The sequence below is a fragment of the Acomys russatus genome, chromosome 29 (assembly GCF_903995435.1).
Source record: "Acomys russatus chromosome 29, mAcoRus1.1, whole genome shotgun sequence".
Classification (NCBI taxonomy): domain Eukaryota; kingdom Metazoa; phylum Chordata; class Mammalia; order Rodentia; family Muridae; genus Acomys; species Acomys russatus.
In genome coordinates, this window is record NC_067165.1 from 20,822,430 (window position 1) to 20,838,302 (window position 15,873).

The 15,873-nt window shown below is 48.3% G+C and overlaps 1 protein-coding gene across 1 annotated transcript; it reads left to right on the forward strand.

The window, feature by feature from the left end:
- The first annotated feature begins 587 nt into the window (after positions 1-587).
- On the forward strand, positions 588-1,736 carry C29H1orf216 (chromosome 29 C1orf216 homolog). The gene has a single exon (XM_051172067.1). It carries the CDS (start codon positions 697-699, stop codon positions 1,387-1,389), a length of 693 nt encoding a protein of 230 aa, XP_051028024.1. The 5' UTR covers positions 588-696; the 3' UTR covers positions 1,390-1,736.
- Positions 1,737-15,873: the final 14,137 nt, after the last annotated feature.

The window sequence follows — 15,873 nt, forward strand, 5'->3', positions numbered from 1 at the left end:
AAACAGGCCAGAAGAGAGCATTGGTATGGAGCTGGCATTGGTATGGAGCTGGCATTGGTATGGAGCTGGCAGTACAGGCAATTGTGAACCACCTACCTTGGGTGCTGGGAACAGAACACGGGTCCTCTGGAAGAGCAACCAGTGCTCTTAACTGCTGAACCGTCTCTCTAGCCCCTAAATTTATATTTTTAATCAGAGGAGGGTCAGTAAAGAGGCTGTGGCCGTCATCTGGGTAAATATGACCAGAGCCAAATGTGAGTGAAGAGGAAGAATTGTCAGAATGTAGACACCAAGGTCTATAGGAAGGAAGGGCGGTAACTGGTCCAGGGTGCTCGTAGGCATCCAGCTAGGTTGACCACACAGATAGCAGAGCTGTCCTGCCCAAGGACCCTGAAGAGAACCATTTAGTTGTGTAGAATTTGAGGAGCTGGTGGGAAGTCACAGGGTTGAATATCAGTTGAATCTGGGCTGGACACATCTCAGAGTCACCCACACATAATGGTTCTTGAAGCTATAACAGAGGGAAATGATCTGGGGAGAAGTATATAGAATTGACGAGATGGTCAGCCTTAAAGGGAAAACCCTGTGAAGGAGACAGGCCAAATCATCAGCGAGAACGGAGGGGCACCACGAAGAGGTTGCTGGCCCACCCTGCACGGCTGTGACTCACCTTTCTGCTTCCCCTTCGCAGACCAGATGTTCGCAGCCATCCAGCCAGGACTAGCAGAGGGGGCCCAGTACCAGGGGGGCCTGCCTCCTGGAGCATGTCAACCAGAGCTCCAACCGGACAGTAATTCCAACTTTGTGGAGAGCGCTAAGGATGCCAATAAGAACTGGTCCGGTGTGCCAGGCAAAGTGGAACCCATCCTGATGAGGAGTTCCTCTGAGCCGCCTTCTGATAACCAGGTCTTCCGAGCCACAAGGCTCCCGGAGGCAGGAGTCCGCAGTCCCCCGGAGGGCGCAGAGATCCCTGGTGCTGAGCCTGAGAAGCTGAGCGGTGCCAGCAGCATCTGCTCTCCCCTGGAGGACATTGGCTATGCCAGCAGTTCTTTGAGCATCGACAGCCTTAGCAGCAGTCCGGAGCCTAGCTGTGGGACCCCTCGAGGCCCAAGCCCTCTGGATCCTCTTCTGCCCTCCGTGGCCCAGGCCGTGCAGCAGCTTCAGGCTCAGGAGCGCTACAAAGAGCGGGAGAAGGAAAAGCACCACGCGCACCTGGTGATGTACCGGCGCTTGGCACTGCTCCAGTGGATCCGGGCTCTGCAGCACCAGCTGGTTGACCAGCAGGCCCGACTGCAAGACAGCTTCGACACCATCTTAGACAACCGGAAGGAACTTATCCGCTGTCTCCAACAGAGGGAAGCACCTTGCAGGCACCAGGACCAGGGCTAAGGGTGTGTATGAGGGTGTTTATCTGTAGGCCTGTGTGCGGCTATGCATAAGTAAGCACGTGAGTATTAGTTGGCATGACTGTAAATAAGCATACGTGAGTATGTATGTGCTAATATGTAGGCAGGTATGTTCAGGCATGTATGAATGAACTTGTATGTGTTATATGTAGCATGTATGTTTATATATGCATGTGTGACTAGGTACCCGTGAATGTGTATATATTCCTGAAAAAGGTGTAGAGGCAAGAGATGTGTGTGCGTGTGTATTAGTTAGAATGTACAGGCTTGTGTTTGGTGTGAATGGACCTTTGTGTGGCACACTTACCTATGACAGTGTTGGCATAAGAAGCATAGGAACATATGTATTTGCAGAAAGACTTAAGAGCAGGCATATGCAAATATATGCTCAATTGTATCTGCAGGGCATCCACCCATCCCCTGTGCTCCCATAGTCTCCCCCAGCCTTAGCCTCTCCTGCGGCTCACAGCTTCCTGGAAAAAACCTAGCTTGTTGCCATCTATCTGAGGGTTGTAGTTGATCCATTCTCCTGGAGTTTCCCAGGCTACCTTTCTCCTTTCTAGCCCCTCCCTTCAGTTAACCCATTCCTTGCTCTGTCTGCTAAGACTGCTGTCCCTAGTGTTGGCTTTTTGGTAAGAATTTTTTTTGGGGGGGGAGGAGGAATGGTTGCTTTTTGTTTGCTTTGTTTACTCAATACAAGGGATTGAACCCAGAGCCCTGTGCATGCCAGGCAAATGTCTTACCACTGAACTGCACACCCAGCCCCGTTGGCGTCTCTGGCCTTCAGTTGCACATTTGCTGCTATTTAGTCAGGACATTTGGTGGAGAATGGGTATCAGGGAGGGCACTGGCATGGTGGTGGAGGCTATGGCAGGGATAGGGCTGAGGATAAAGGGAGATATAAAACTGTCCTCTTAGGATGCTGGTGGTGCACGCCTTTAATCCCAGCACTCAGGAGGCAGAAGCAGGTGGATCTCTGAGTTCCAAGACAGCCAGGCCTACACATAGAAACCCAAGACAAAAACAAAACAAAACAGAAAGCAAACAAACAAACAAACAAAAAGAACCCTGTCTTTGGCTCTGTGGAAGGTGAGGGTGGGAGAGAAAGATGGCAGAACTCTGAATAGTAGAATTCCAAAGCACACCATCCTGCTCCACTGTGAGGAGAGACTTGAAACCATACTGGTGTCAGCGGCTGTTGAAGGGGACCGTGTGTGGATAAGCATGCAGTAATAGACCAGATGCGGCAAGGCCGGGGTGAGGTGAGGGAACTTCCCTTCTCTTCACCTCTCCATGGCTGTGCCTACCCTGCCTTAGCAGCAGAGACTGTCCAATTGGTTTGGTTCATTTTTCTGAAATCAGACTGTCCGGAGGGCCTAGAGCTCAGCTTTCCAAGCCGATGGAGGACGGTGTAAGTCCAGTCTCCTCAAGCTCTCAGGATGGCTGACTTACTCTTCTTTTGCTGTGTGGCCCCTTTGAACGGGTATTGACAGGGCCCAGCAGAAAAGTAATGTGCATTATTAGGTGGAGCAGTGATTAGGGTAGCGGAGCCTTTTGTTTTATTTCTGGGTGCCAAAAGAACGCAAGATGCTAGTGGATGAGCAGTGACACAAAGAGGGACCGGTGGCAGGTGACAGGGACAGCACTGATGCCGCCTCTTGCTGTCAGTCTCCCCACTGCAAAGTGGGGACTCCTTCACTCTATTTCCAAACAGTTCCATCCTTGATGAGCCAGTGGTGAACTGTGGGCCCTGGGGACTTTCTGTAGTTTTTACATGTTAAATGTGAACCCAAACCTCTGGACCAATCTAGTATAAATAAAATAAGGCAGAAAATGAAACCGTGTAAGCATGTTTTTGTTATGTCTGTTGCCTAGTGGCCTCTTTCACACTGAGTTCCTGTGTGTGTGTGTGTGTGTGTGTGTGTGTGTGTGTGTGTGTGTGTGTGTGTGTGTTTTGTTTTGTTTTTCGAGACAGGGTCTCTCTGTGTTAGCCTTGGCTATCCTAGGCTCGCTTTTGTAGACCAGGCTGACCTCGAACTCACAGTGATCTGCCTTAAGCTGGGGCCAAGTGCTGGAAGTCTGGGAGATACTGGGAATGAAAAATCAGAATTCGGGGGCTAGAGAGGTGGCTCAGTGGTTAAAAGCACCGGCTGCTCTTCCCAAAGGACCCAGGTTCAATTCCTCAGCCACCACATGGCAGCTCACAACTGTCTGTAATACCAGTTCCAATGGCAACACCCTTACACTAAAATAAAATTAAATAAATTATTAAAAAAAAAAAAAAAGAAAAGAAAAATCAGAATTCGTAAGCCTTTAATCCCAGCACTCGAAAGACAGAGGCAGGTGGATCCCTGTGAGTTCGAGGCTAGCCTGGTCTACAAAAGTGAGTCCAGGACAGTCAAGGCTACACAGAGAAACCCTATCTCAAAAAAACAAAAATATATATATATATACTATAAGACAGGCTGAGATCTTGTCTTAAATAAAAGGTAAAATGAAGCTGGGCATCGTAGCACACACCTTTGACCCCAGCACTTAGGCAGGCAAAGACCAGGACAGCCAAGGCTACACAGAGAAACCCTGTCTCGAAAAACCAAAAACCAAAAACAAAGGGAGACTGGGATGCAGAGGCAGGAGGATCGCTGTGAGTTCAAGGCCAGCCTGGTCTACAAAACGAATCTAGGATAGCCAAGGCTACACAGAGAAACCCTGTCTCAAAAAGCAAACAACAACCAAAACAAAGGGAGGGTCTTCTTTGGGGGGGGTGGGCTGGGGTATACTTTCCTTACCTGTGACAGTTATAAAGCTTGAATAAATGGATGTTCTAGGGGAATTTTTTTTTTTTTTTTTTTTTTTTTTTTTTTTTTTTTTTTTTTGGTTTTTCGAGACAGGGTCTCTCTATGTTAGGCTTGGCTGTCCTGGACTCACTCTGTAGTCCAGGCTGGCCTCGAACTCACAGCAATTCGCCTGCCTCTGCCTCCTGAGTGCTGGGATTAAAGGCATGCGCCACCATGCCCGGCTCTAGAGGCATTAAGATCAAACCCCTGCCATGTAGGACCTCCAGGGCCCTACCCAGCTCCTGACCTTGTACAGCTCTGGCCTGCAAAATGAATGAGACTCGTGTTCAGGAACCTAATGAAGAGGCCACTCTGAGTTTGGGAAGGGGACATTTATACTCTGAGCAGGCCTCAGCCTGAGATTTTATTTTTAAACCTGGAAGCTTGTGTTCATTGTTGGGGTGGGGACTTTTTTCACTCCCTGAGGATGGAAGGGAATAAGGAAAGGATCATGCACTTGGGAAGGTACAGGCAGAAAGTCACTGCCATCTTCTTCTAGCTCAAGTTTCAGAAGCTACGTGAAGAGTCTTGCTTAGGAAGAACATGGGGTGATATTGACACCAATAGCAGGCTGCAGGCCCAGACCTGAAGCATGAAGGATCTGCCAAGGGGTCGGTAGCCCTACCGAGGGAGAGAGAAGAGGGTCCCATTCATCTAGATCTTTCTCACCAGGGTCTCTCTGTTTTAGGGTTTCTACTACTATGATAAAACAGCATGACTAAAAGCATACTGGAAAGGAAATGGTTTATTTGGCTTGTATGTCCTGATCACAGCCCATCAATCAGGGAAATCCAAGTAGGAACTCAAACAGGGCAGGAACCTGGAGGCAGGAGCTGATGTAGAGACCATGGAGGGGTGCTGCTTACTGGCTTGCTCCCTATGGCTTGCTTACCTGCTTTCTTTTTTTGTTTGGCTTTTTGTTGTTGTTGTTTTTGTTGATTTTAGACAGGGTTTCTCTGTGTAGCCTTGGCTGTCCTAGACTCACTTTGTAGACCAGGCTGACCTAGAACTCACAAAGATCCACCTGCCTCTGCCTCCAGAGCGGTGGGATTAAAGGCCTGCGCCACCATGGCCAGCTTTTAACCTACTTTTTTTTAATACCATCTAGGACCATCTGCCCAGGGCTGACACTACCCCAAAATGGGCAGGCCCACTCCCACATAAATCATTAATCAAGATAACACCCCCTCACACACACAGACTTGCCTACAGGCCAGTCTTGTGGAGATCTTTTCCCAGTTAGGATTCCCTCTTCCCAGATAAGTCTAGGTTTGTACAAAAAAACCTAACCAGACCAAGAAGAGACTTGATACCCTATGAGCATATACAGGGGGAGGAGGTTCCCCTCAGTCACAGTCATAGGGGAGCGGAGTAAGGGGAAAATGGGAGGGAGAGAGGAATGGGAGGATACAAGGGATGGGATAACAATTGAGATGTAATATGAATAAATTAATAAAGTATATTTAAAAAAAAAAAACAACCAGAACAGATCCCCAACTAGGTCAGTCCTTACAGAATGATCAGAGAAGATGTTGTTAAAAACTGGGCTGTTTAAAAAAAAAAAACCAAAAACAAAACAAAACTTCCTTTGAGTTGGGTGTGGTAGTACACACCTTTAATCCCAGCACTCTGGAGGCAGAGGCAGGTGGATCCCTGTGAGTTTGAGGCCCACCTGGTCTACAAAGTGAGTCCAGGACAGCCAGAGATACACACAGAGAAACTCTGTCTTAAAAAGCCAAACCAACCAAGCAAACAAACAAACAAAAAACTGGGCTGTATCTAAATGAGATCTGATAGGCTGTGGTCATGTGGTGGGGAAGGAGGTCCTCTTCTGCCAGAGGTCTAGGGGAGGGGAATAGGGCAGAAGAAGGAGGGAGGGGGGGAATGGGAAGATACGAGTGAGGGGATAACATTCGGGATGTAATCTGCATAAATTATAATAAATTTAAAAAAAAAAACAACAACCTGGGGTGTAAGAAATGATCAAGTAACTAATGAAGAATAGAGTTGAGAGGGTCAGAGGCTTCAAAATGTGTCCAGTGGCCTCCACAGCCGAGGGCCTGAAACCTTCGGACCACTGTGCAGTGGCTACCTCTAAGGAAGGTGACAGTCCCCTGATGGCTGCCTGTGACCTGTCTACTAGACCTCATTCAACCCCCAGGCCCCCCCCACTCCCCACCCCGTGTTAGTGCCTCGTATGGGGTGTCTGTATGTGATAGGAACAGGGGAAGAGCAATGCTTGTGGCTCTTCCGTCTTAGAGGAAGAGGAGCCTCGAAAGCAGTGGAAGTGAGGATGAAGAGGACAGTGATTTCCAGTGCACAGTGGACACATATATCTTCAAACTAGTGGTGCGTCAGTCTTCTCACCTGTAAAATAGGGATAACAGCTATGCTGCCCTTACAGGTCACAAAAGAGAAGAGTGAATTATAGGTGGAGGGCTTAGACTGAGCCTGACTAGTTGGAAGCAGGCCCAGAGACTCTATTTAACAAAGAAGAAGGAAAAAAAAAAAAAAAATCAAGGCCGTCAGAGGCAGAGGTTGTACCCGAGCAGTTGTGCTGTGTATCAAAAAAGCATTGCTGGTCTAGCAGTTAAGAGCACTTGTTGCTCTTGCAGAGGTCCAGGGTTCTGTTCCCAGCACCCTGGTGGCAGGTCTCGCTTTTTGTAATTACAGTTGGGGGGAAGGGGCGCAAGGGAATGCAACACCCTCTTCTGGCCATCATAGGTACTGGCCCATATGAACAGGCAACACACTCATACAAATTAAATTAATCTGGGCAGGAGTTGGGCGTGGGGTGGGGAGAGGGAAGAGCATTGAGTGGTTGGGGATGCAGTTCAGTGGGTAGAGTGCTTGCCTAGCATGGACAAAGCCCTAGGTTTGATCCTGAGTTCGGAACCGCCTGTAAGGAGTTAGGGGAAGAAGGATCAGAAATTCAAAGGTTATCCTTGGTTACAAAGCGAGTTTTAGGCCGGCCGGGACAAATGAGATCTTGTCTTTAAAACAACAACAACAACAAACACCCCCACCCCGCGTTGCTGCCTGCTCTCAATGCTGGGGGGGGGGGGGAGAACACGACCCAAGAGTCTAATGGATACTTCCGGTGAGAAAGGGCAGAATGACGTTGGAGACGCTGTGGATCTGAGCTAGACCTCATATACACGCAGAGACATCTCCGTGCCCACCAGGTGCTGGCAGATAAGCGCCAACGACTGTGTAATGAAGACACCTGCACCACATCGCTCACTCCCGGACACGGACCTTAGTGCATGCCCCACCAACCCCTCAGAAATAAGACTGCAATTTGCTCCGGGCCTGAGGGATTCTCCAGTTAGACTTGGGCAGATCCCAGAACTTTCCAGATGCTCCCACCTCCCCAACCCTACTCCTCCTCACCAAGCCATCAACTTTAAACGCTTAGTCCATCTCCTAATCTGTGTTTCATCACCCATAAATTTGAGAAAAGATTCCTTGGGTTGAGCAACTGGCAGGCGTATGGGACGGGAGTGGCGCGGGAAAAATGGAGGGTTCATTGTATTGAGGTCTGGCATGCTCTAGCCTGGAGAGTGGCTGAATCCCTGGGGACCTGTCCAGTCATCAGGGACCAGCGAGGGCTCGAGTGTAGAGGGGAGGGGCCAGGGGGGCGGGTGCGTTCAGCTGATATTCGGGGGTCCTCCGACCGGGCACAGACAAAGGGGTGGCCTCCCAGAGCCGGCAGAGCTCACGGGACAGCACACAAAGCCAGGGGTGGTGGCGCCAACCGCCCCCACGCGCCGTGCTGCACCCGGCTGCAGATCATCACGGTCCCGAGCGCCTTTCCTGCGCCTAATCCCAACAAGCATGAAAACGGCTGGGCCTGGGCGCCAGCAGGCCCTTTGTCCCGGCCCTTCGCGGGACAGCTGCAGACAGAGTCCCCTCCCCTTTTTTGTGCCTAGTCCCCGCTGCCCCCGTCACCCTCCTCACCTCAGCTGTCCCCTGGCTCTCGCCTCTAGCGCCTGGGCTCACAAAGCAGGGCGGGTGACACCCCTGCTCTGGGGGAGGGAGAATTAACCCTGAGATTTGCCGGAAGGTGGAGCGTGAGAGAAGGCTGCAGGGTGCATCCTTCGCTGCTGTGAAGAGATGCATTGGAGGATGCATTGGACATAAGCCCCCCAAGCAGAAACACAGGTGGGACTGGATTCATGGGTGTGAGTTAACAGGACTAGAGGGAACCCAGCATTTTTGGTAAACAGCCAGGGCTAGGAACTCCCCTAGACCTTGATGCCCCAGCGGCTTCAGTTATGCAGTGTGCTGACAAGGCCTTACCAGTCCCTTGACGCCATTGGCATAATTTCCTCAGGGTCGGTCGCTCCAACCTTTCTCAACAGTCTTCAGGGGTGCTGGAGCCAAAGCTTAGTGGGTGGAGTGCTTACAGGACAAAAATGAGGGCCTGGGTTCGAGTCCCCCATACTGCATAAAATAATAGATCGGGTGCTACATGCTGTAGTACCAGCACTGGGAGATGGAGGCCGGAAATCTGAGGTTCTAGAGTATTACCCTCAGCTACATAGTAACTTCTGGCCTAGGCTGAGCTACATGAATACCAGATCTGCAACCAAATAACAAGTAACAAAGCTACCAAGTAACAAAAGTCTCCTAGCTGAGACTTCTGCGGAGGAAGAAGAATCCTTCCTGTGTTTTCCACAGAACTGTTTTTTAGAGCCCCAAGTTCCAGATGATTAAAACTCAAGGCTGCGTGCTCCAGCCTTGCCATAGTGTCCCTGGGACACACAGGACACCGGGTCTTCTAGCCTAAAGCGGTTCTGTGTCCCTTTAGCTCTTGTACCCACAGAGGCCACGCCACATCTGTAAAACCCTTCAGGCTTGACTGCCCACATATGCTGGGGACCTCATGGTCCTAGATTCCTAAGGATGTATCACATGCCCAGATGGTCCAGAGACATTCTGCAAGCAGGTCTGTGTCCCTGTGTCCCCATCACTATGGTCGCCAGGTACCTCCTTCATGGAAGTGCTGCCTGTGACCTGCCTCTGGGGTTCACATGCATGCTTTTGTTACAGATGGGAAATTCTTCCATTTGACAAGCAAGTCTATGCGCCAGGCTCTGTGCTAGGCACTGGGGAACTAGATATCTCAGATACAGTGCCAGCCCTCGGGTATTTCACAGTCCGGCAGGAGACTCAAACAAGAGGAACTACGACCGTGATAATAATGGGCTAGTGCTCATAGAAGCCTGCACCATAAGGTGTTCAGGAAAAGTTTCTGTGATTCCAAGGGCTGTGGGGAGTAAGAGGGTTTAAAATGCTCACTAGGCATGTCCCCTGCAGGCCTTCTCGGCACCTTTACTGCGCCACGTGTGTATTGCCAGTTCCCTGAGTGTGTTTGGCGGGGCAGCATGCGAGAAGAGGATTTCTCAAGCTTGTTCAAGTACGGAGACCTGTTCATGAGTCATCTCGTAGAGTCAGCGTTCCTGATTCCAGAGTTGAGAAACACAAAGCCATGAGAGAGCCTTGAGATTGGAAACACTAACTTTGTGCTTGGGATGGGGAAGAGGGGTAGGAAATTAAAAAGCAGGCAGGAAGTTGCCTATCAGATGCTAAACATGGCATGGAGGATGAAGTCATGTAGGTGAGGAAAGTGGTCTCCTAGGAAACACAGAGGGAACTTGTCCTAAGGAGGTAGGGGCTGGGGTCACTGAAGGCTTCAGAACCAGGGACTGCGGCAGAGGCAAAAGCGTCCCCTATTCCAGGAACTCCTGCAAGCTAGCAAGTGCCCTACTACTGAGCTCCATGCCCAGCCCAGAGAATTCCTTTTTAGCCTGCAGGAAATGGGACTCCATCTGTACAACAAATATGGGTGCTCACTCTTAGGAGCTAGACCTGTGTCTTACTTAGGGTCTCAATTGCTGTGATAAAACCATGACCAAAATCAACTACAGGAAGAAAGAGTTCATTTCGCCTTACACTTCCGGGTAGCAGCAGTCTGTCACTGAGGGAAGGCAGGGCAGGAACTAAAGCTTGATTCTCCTGCCTTGCTCAGTTTGTTTTCTTTTTTCTTTTTTTTGTCTTTGTTTTTTTGTTTTTCGAGACAGGATTTCTCTCTGTAGCTCTGACTGTCCTGGGATTCGTTCTGTATACAGACCAGGCTGGCCTCGAACTCACAGAGATCTGTCTGCTTCTGCCTCCCTAAGTGCTGGGATTAAAGGCGTGCACCACCATGCCTGGCTCGGTTTCTTTCTTATACACCCTAGGCCAGTAGTTCTCAACCTTTCTAACCCCAAACCAAAAAAAAAAAAAAAAAATTATTTTCCACTACTTTATGACTGTAACTTGGCTACTGTTATGAATCGTAATGTAAGTATCTATGTTTTTCAAGGGTGTTAGTTGAGCCCTGTGAAAGGGTATTTGACTTCCCTAGGGGTCACAACCCACAGGCTGAGAACCACTGCCCTAGGCCATCTTCCCACGAGGACGGGGAAGATGGCTTAGTAAGTAAGATTACTGGCTGAGCACAAGTCTCTAGCCCCAGGTAACAATCCAGTCATGGCCACAAATACCTATAACCTCCATACAGTGGGGGACAAAGACAGGAGGATCGCAGGGCTTGCTGTCTGCCAGCCTAGCTTCAGGTTCAGTAAGAGACCCTGTTTCAGGGGACTAAGATCGAGTGATAGAACAGGACACGTAATGCCCTCCGCTTGTGGGACAGCACACCCTCACATATATGTACATGTACCACACACATAGAAAAACAAAGCCGGGCGTGGTGGCGCACGCCTTTAATCCCAGCACTCGGGAGGCAGAGGCAGGCGGATCGCTGTGAGTTCAAGGCCAGCCTGGTCTACAAAGTGAGTCCAGGATGGCCAAGGCTACACAGAGAAACCCTGTCTCGAAAAACCAAAAAAAAAAAAAAAAAAAAAAAAAAAAAAAAAAAAAAAAAAAGAAAAACAAACCAAGGAAAAAGAGCCTGCATAGGGTCTACTGAATTTGGTTATGTGGGACCCTATATCTCAACACTGAAGGCATATTCATGAGAGGTGAGAAAGCAAATACCACAGGAAGATCTCTGAGTTCAAGGCCAGCCTGGTCTACAGAGTGAGTTCCAAGATAGCCAGGGCTACACACAGAGAAACCCTGTCTTTAAAAATAAAAATAAAATAAAATAAATCAAATAGATCAATCTCTTGAAGTGTTTTTGTAAGCTGCAGAATGGCTTATAGTCAAGTGTTTTTGTTTTTGTTTTGATTTCGGGAGTTTTGTTTGTTTTTGGGAGGTGTGTGCTAGTGTGAACACACCTGTTTGGGATTGACCTCAGAATCTTGTGCATGTCTGGCAAATGCTCTAACTACTAAGCAATGTTCTCAGCCTCTTGAATGGTAATCTTTATTTTTGTGGTTATCAATAACGTAATGCAAATTAATAACATTGACTATATATATATATATATGTGTATACACACACACACACACACACACACACACACACACACACACATCCATCCATTTGGGGGGGGTTGGTTTTTCAAAACAGTGTTAGCCTTGACTGTCCTGGACTCATTTTGTAGACCAGGTTGACCTTGAACTCACAACGATCCACCTGCCTCTGCTGGGACTAAAGGCTGTGCATCACCACCACCCAGCAAAACTGACAATATTATTCCCTAATTTATTCCAAAGGGCATCTTTGTTATTCCCCAAAGTGGAATAGCTGTGAATGGAAGTACTCTGGGATAAAATGAGAAGAGAGAGAGAGAGAGAGAGACAGAGAGAGAGGAGGTGAGAGTGAGTGGAATGGATAGGATGAGAGGACAGATGACCAACATCTCACCCTCATACTACCTGACGAGGCAGTTTCCTTCTGCGAGGACAACACACTCACAGAGGTCACTCTCAGTCCTTCCTTACCAAGAAGAGTGAAAGCGGGCTGGAGAGATGCCTCAGAGGTTAAGAGGCTGCTCTTCCGATGGTTATGAGTTTAATTCCCAGCAACCACTTGGTGGCTCATAGCCATCTATAATGAGATCTGGTGCTCTCTTCTGGTGAGCAGGCAGAATGCTGTATACATAATAAATAAATGAATCTTTTTTTTAAAAAAGATTTATTTATTTTATCTATTGCATATGAGTGCTTTATCTGCAGAAGAGGGTATCAGATTACATTATAGATAGTTGTGAGCCACCATATGGTTGCTGGGAATTGAACTCAGGACCTCTGGAAGAGCAGGCGGTGCTCTTAACCACTGAGCCATCTCTCCAGCCCAAATAAATGAATCTTTAAAAAAAAAAAAAAAAAAAGACTGAAAACCATGAACCTCTTGCGGGAGAAACAGGCTCATCCAAACTCAGAAGCATCCCTAACCACAAGAGCATCTTCGCAGAGTGTGGGGACTTAGAAAGAGGAGTGGGCAGGATAGTGGATGTCTGTTTCATGTTCCCTGCTAGCTGCTCTCTTCTTCCTATGGGGCAGACAAGATGCTATATGATGCTAGTTCCTGGGCCTGGGATATGAGAAGTTTTCATATAGCCTTCCAGGACCCACGCACCATCCTACCCTGGAGCCCCTTCGTGTTTAGACTCGGCCAGATAGAGAGGGCCCCTCTGAGTAGACTTCTGAGATGTTGCCTCGGGTAACAATCACCACATTGAACTCCACAATGACACTTCTTGAGTACAAGACACTCGGAGTCTCACCTATCTCCTAATGAGATCTTCCAGCTGGTGTGTGTGTGTGTGTGTGTGTGTGTGTGTGTGTGTGTGTGTAAACATGCTGGTATATGTATGCGTCTGTGTGTGCACATGCTGGTGTACATATGCATTTATGGAAGGGGATACCTGAATCTAACACATGAAAAGACAGAGGTAAGAAAGACTTTAAGGCTGATGGAGGAAGCACAAATTATCCCAGGGAATCTTCTATTTAGTACCTTGTCACTTTGTAATGTAGCTGAGGATGACTTTGAACTCTTGATCCTCCTAACTAACCCTATCTCCCAAGCGCTGGGCTTACAGGGGGGTGGGGGGGTATAACCAGTTTTTATGTTGTGCTAGGAGAGTGAACCCAGGGCTAGGTAAGCATTCTGTCCACACAACTTTCTCCAGGTCCCAGTATTGGCCTTTTTTTAAAAAAAATATTTCTTTTATGTATATGAGTGTTCTATCTGCATGTACACCTGCATGATAAGAGAGGCATCAGATCTCAGTATAAATGGTTGTGAGCCACCATGTGGGTGCGGGGACTCGAACTCAGGACCTCTGGAAGAACAGATAGTGCTCTTAACTGCTGAGCCATCTTTCCAGCCCTTTGCTTTTATTTATTTTTTTTTTTAATGGTGTTTCCACTTCTGGTGTTTGTGAAGTAGCAAAGCCTCTATTTTTCAGTGGAAACACTACAGCCAAGGCCAAGAAGGCTCTGAGTGAGTCCCTTGTGCAGCAAGGCGGGAATTGTAAGGGGCGTCACGGCCTTGGCCCCTCTCCCAGAAAAGGCAATCTATCCTATGGCGTACCTTACTGCAGCAGCCCAAATGTCTGCTCTCCATTCTAGTAAGAGGCCAGCCAATGAGAGATGGCTCCTTGGGTAAAATGCCTCCTGCCAAGCCTAATGCACTAAATTGAATCTCTGGGACCCACATGGCGGAAGGAGAAAAGCAATTCCTACAAGTTATCTGCTGACTTCTACATGAGTGTTGTGGTGTGTGAGTGCCCAGGTGTGTGTGAGTTAGACACACACACACACACACACACACACACACACACACACACACGAATTAAAATTGAATAATACCCATATATGCACTCAGAATTTGACAACCCCCCCCCTATGATTTTCCTGTTGTTCTCGTGTTTGTTTGTTTGTTTGAGACAGGGCCTCAATGGGTAGTTCCCCTGGCTGACTTGGAACTGCCTTGGAAGTGTTTATCCACTTATCACAGAACTAAACATCCCTTTTTGTTTCGTTTTGATTTTAAGTCAGGTTATATCTGTCATTTCAACTGTTCTGGGTCTCACAATGTAGCTGAGGTTGGCCTCTGAACTCACAGAGATCTGCCGGCCTCTGCATCCCCAGTGCTGGGATAAAAGGCACGAGCCACTGCCCCATCTACACCCCAACTTTTTGTTTGTTTGTTTGTTTGTTTTGAGACAGGGTTTCTTGGTGTAGCTTTGGCTGTCCTGGACTCACTTTGTAGACCAGACTGGCCTCAAACTCATAGCTATCCAATCAGCCTGCCTCCGCCTCCAGAGTGCTGGGAGTAAAGGCTGGCCACCACCGCCAGGTTTACACCCCAACTTTTTAAAAGCCCCGCCTCCATTGAGACCTTCCCCTGCACTTCCTTACTCCACTTCACCACTCAGCACTACACTGGAGTCTGGCATCCGCCATTTAGGACATTGTCCTTTTCTATTGTTCGGCTCTTTTCATCCTTCCTACCCAAGGCATTCCTTATTTTGGGCTTTCTCAGAAAAACAAAAAACCCTAAATAAATAACAAACACAAAACCCCAAAATCCTTAAAGCTTGGGCTTCATTCCACCTTCTTAAGGAGGATGCTCCTTTAAGGAGGCTGGTTCCCAGCACTGAGGGGGAAATGTGGGGTGGGCTAGTGGAAGGCTAAGAGGAAAAGTCCCCACCCCCTGCCCCCTGCAGGCCTCACCTAATCGCCACACTCCGCATTATTACCCGCCTAACGCAGCGTGCTTTTAAATAAAATATGCAAAGATTTTCCTCTCAAATTATCTCCCCAGGCGAGTAAGATCAACTCCAGCTTGTTAATGGAAAAAATGCAAATAGGGCCTCCCACTCCCGCCCCCCCCCGGCCCCCCCTTCCCAGCCCCTGGGCTCTGGACAGCTAATGCGCTTTGCTTGCCTTCTTTCTGGGACGTCTGTTTCCTTCGAAACCCTGGTGGCAGGGAGATTCATCTAGAAGAGAAAATCTCAGAAGGGAAAGACCTTCCGAGGCCGGACAAGCCTGGGAAACTGCCCTGTCTCCAGCCTGTTCTTTTTTGAGATCTCAATTAGTTCCTCCCGAGCTGAATGAAGGAAAGACACCTTGTTGGTGGCCGACAAGTGGTGGCTGTACTTCTCCAGTTTAAAGCGGCTGTGCTTGGAGGGGTGAAGAGATGGGGCAAACAGATCTATCTGGTCACTCTTCATCCAGTTAACACTCACTTAGAATTAAAAGAGCAGTAATCAAAATCAGTTGTCTTTTATGAGACAAAAAGGCCGCCTGTCTCCCTAAGAAAAGCCTGGAGGGCATACCATCACCTGGGTACCATTCTTGTCAAAGATGTGGGATGTGCTGCTAGGAGAAAACCAAGCAAAGCCACGTTTGTGATCAGGTTGTGAAGCACCTGAAAAGTAGAGTGCTGGTCTACAAAGCGAATCCAGGACAGCCAGGACTACAAGAGAAACCCTGTCTCAAAAAAAAAAAAAAAAAAAGATTAATTATGATTATTTTCTTTCTTTCTTTCTTTCTTTCTTTCTTCCTTTGTTTTGTTTTTCAAGACAGGGTTTCTCTGTGTAGCCCTGCTCTCCTGGAACTTGCTCTGTAGACCAGGCTAACCTAAAACTCAGAGATCTGCCTGCCTCTGCCTCCAGAGTGCTGGGATTAAAGGTGTGTGCTACCATGACCAGCTATAATTAA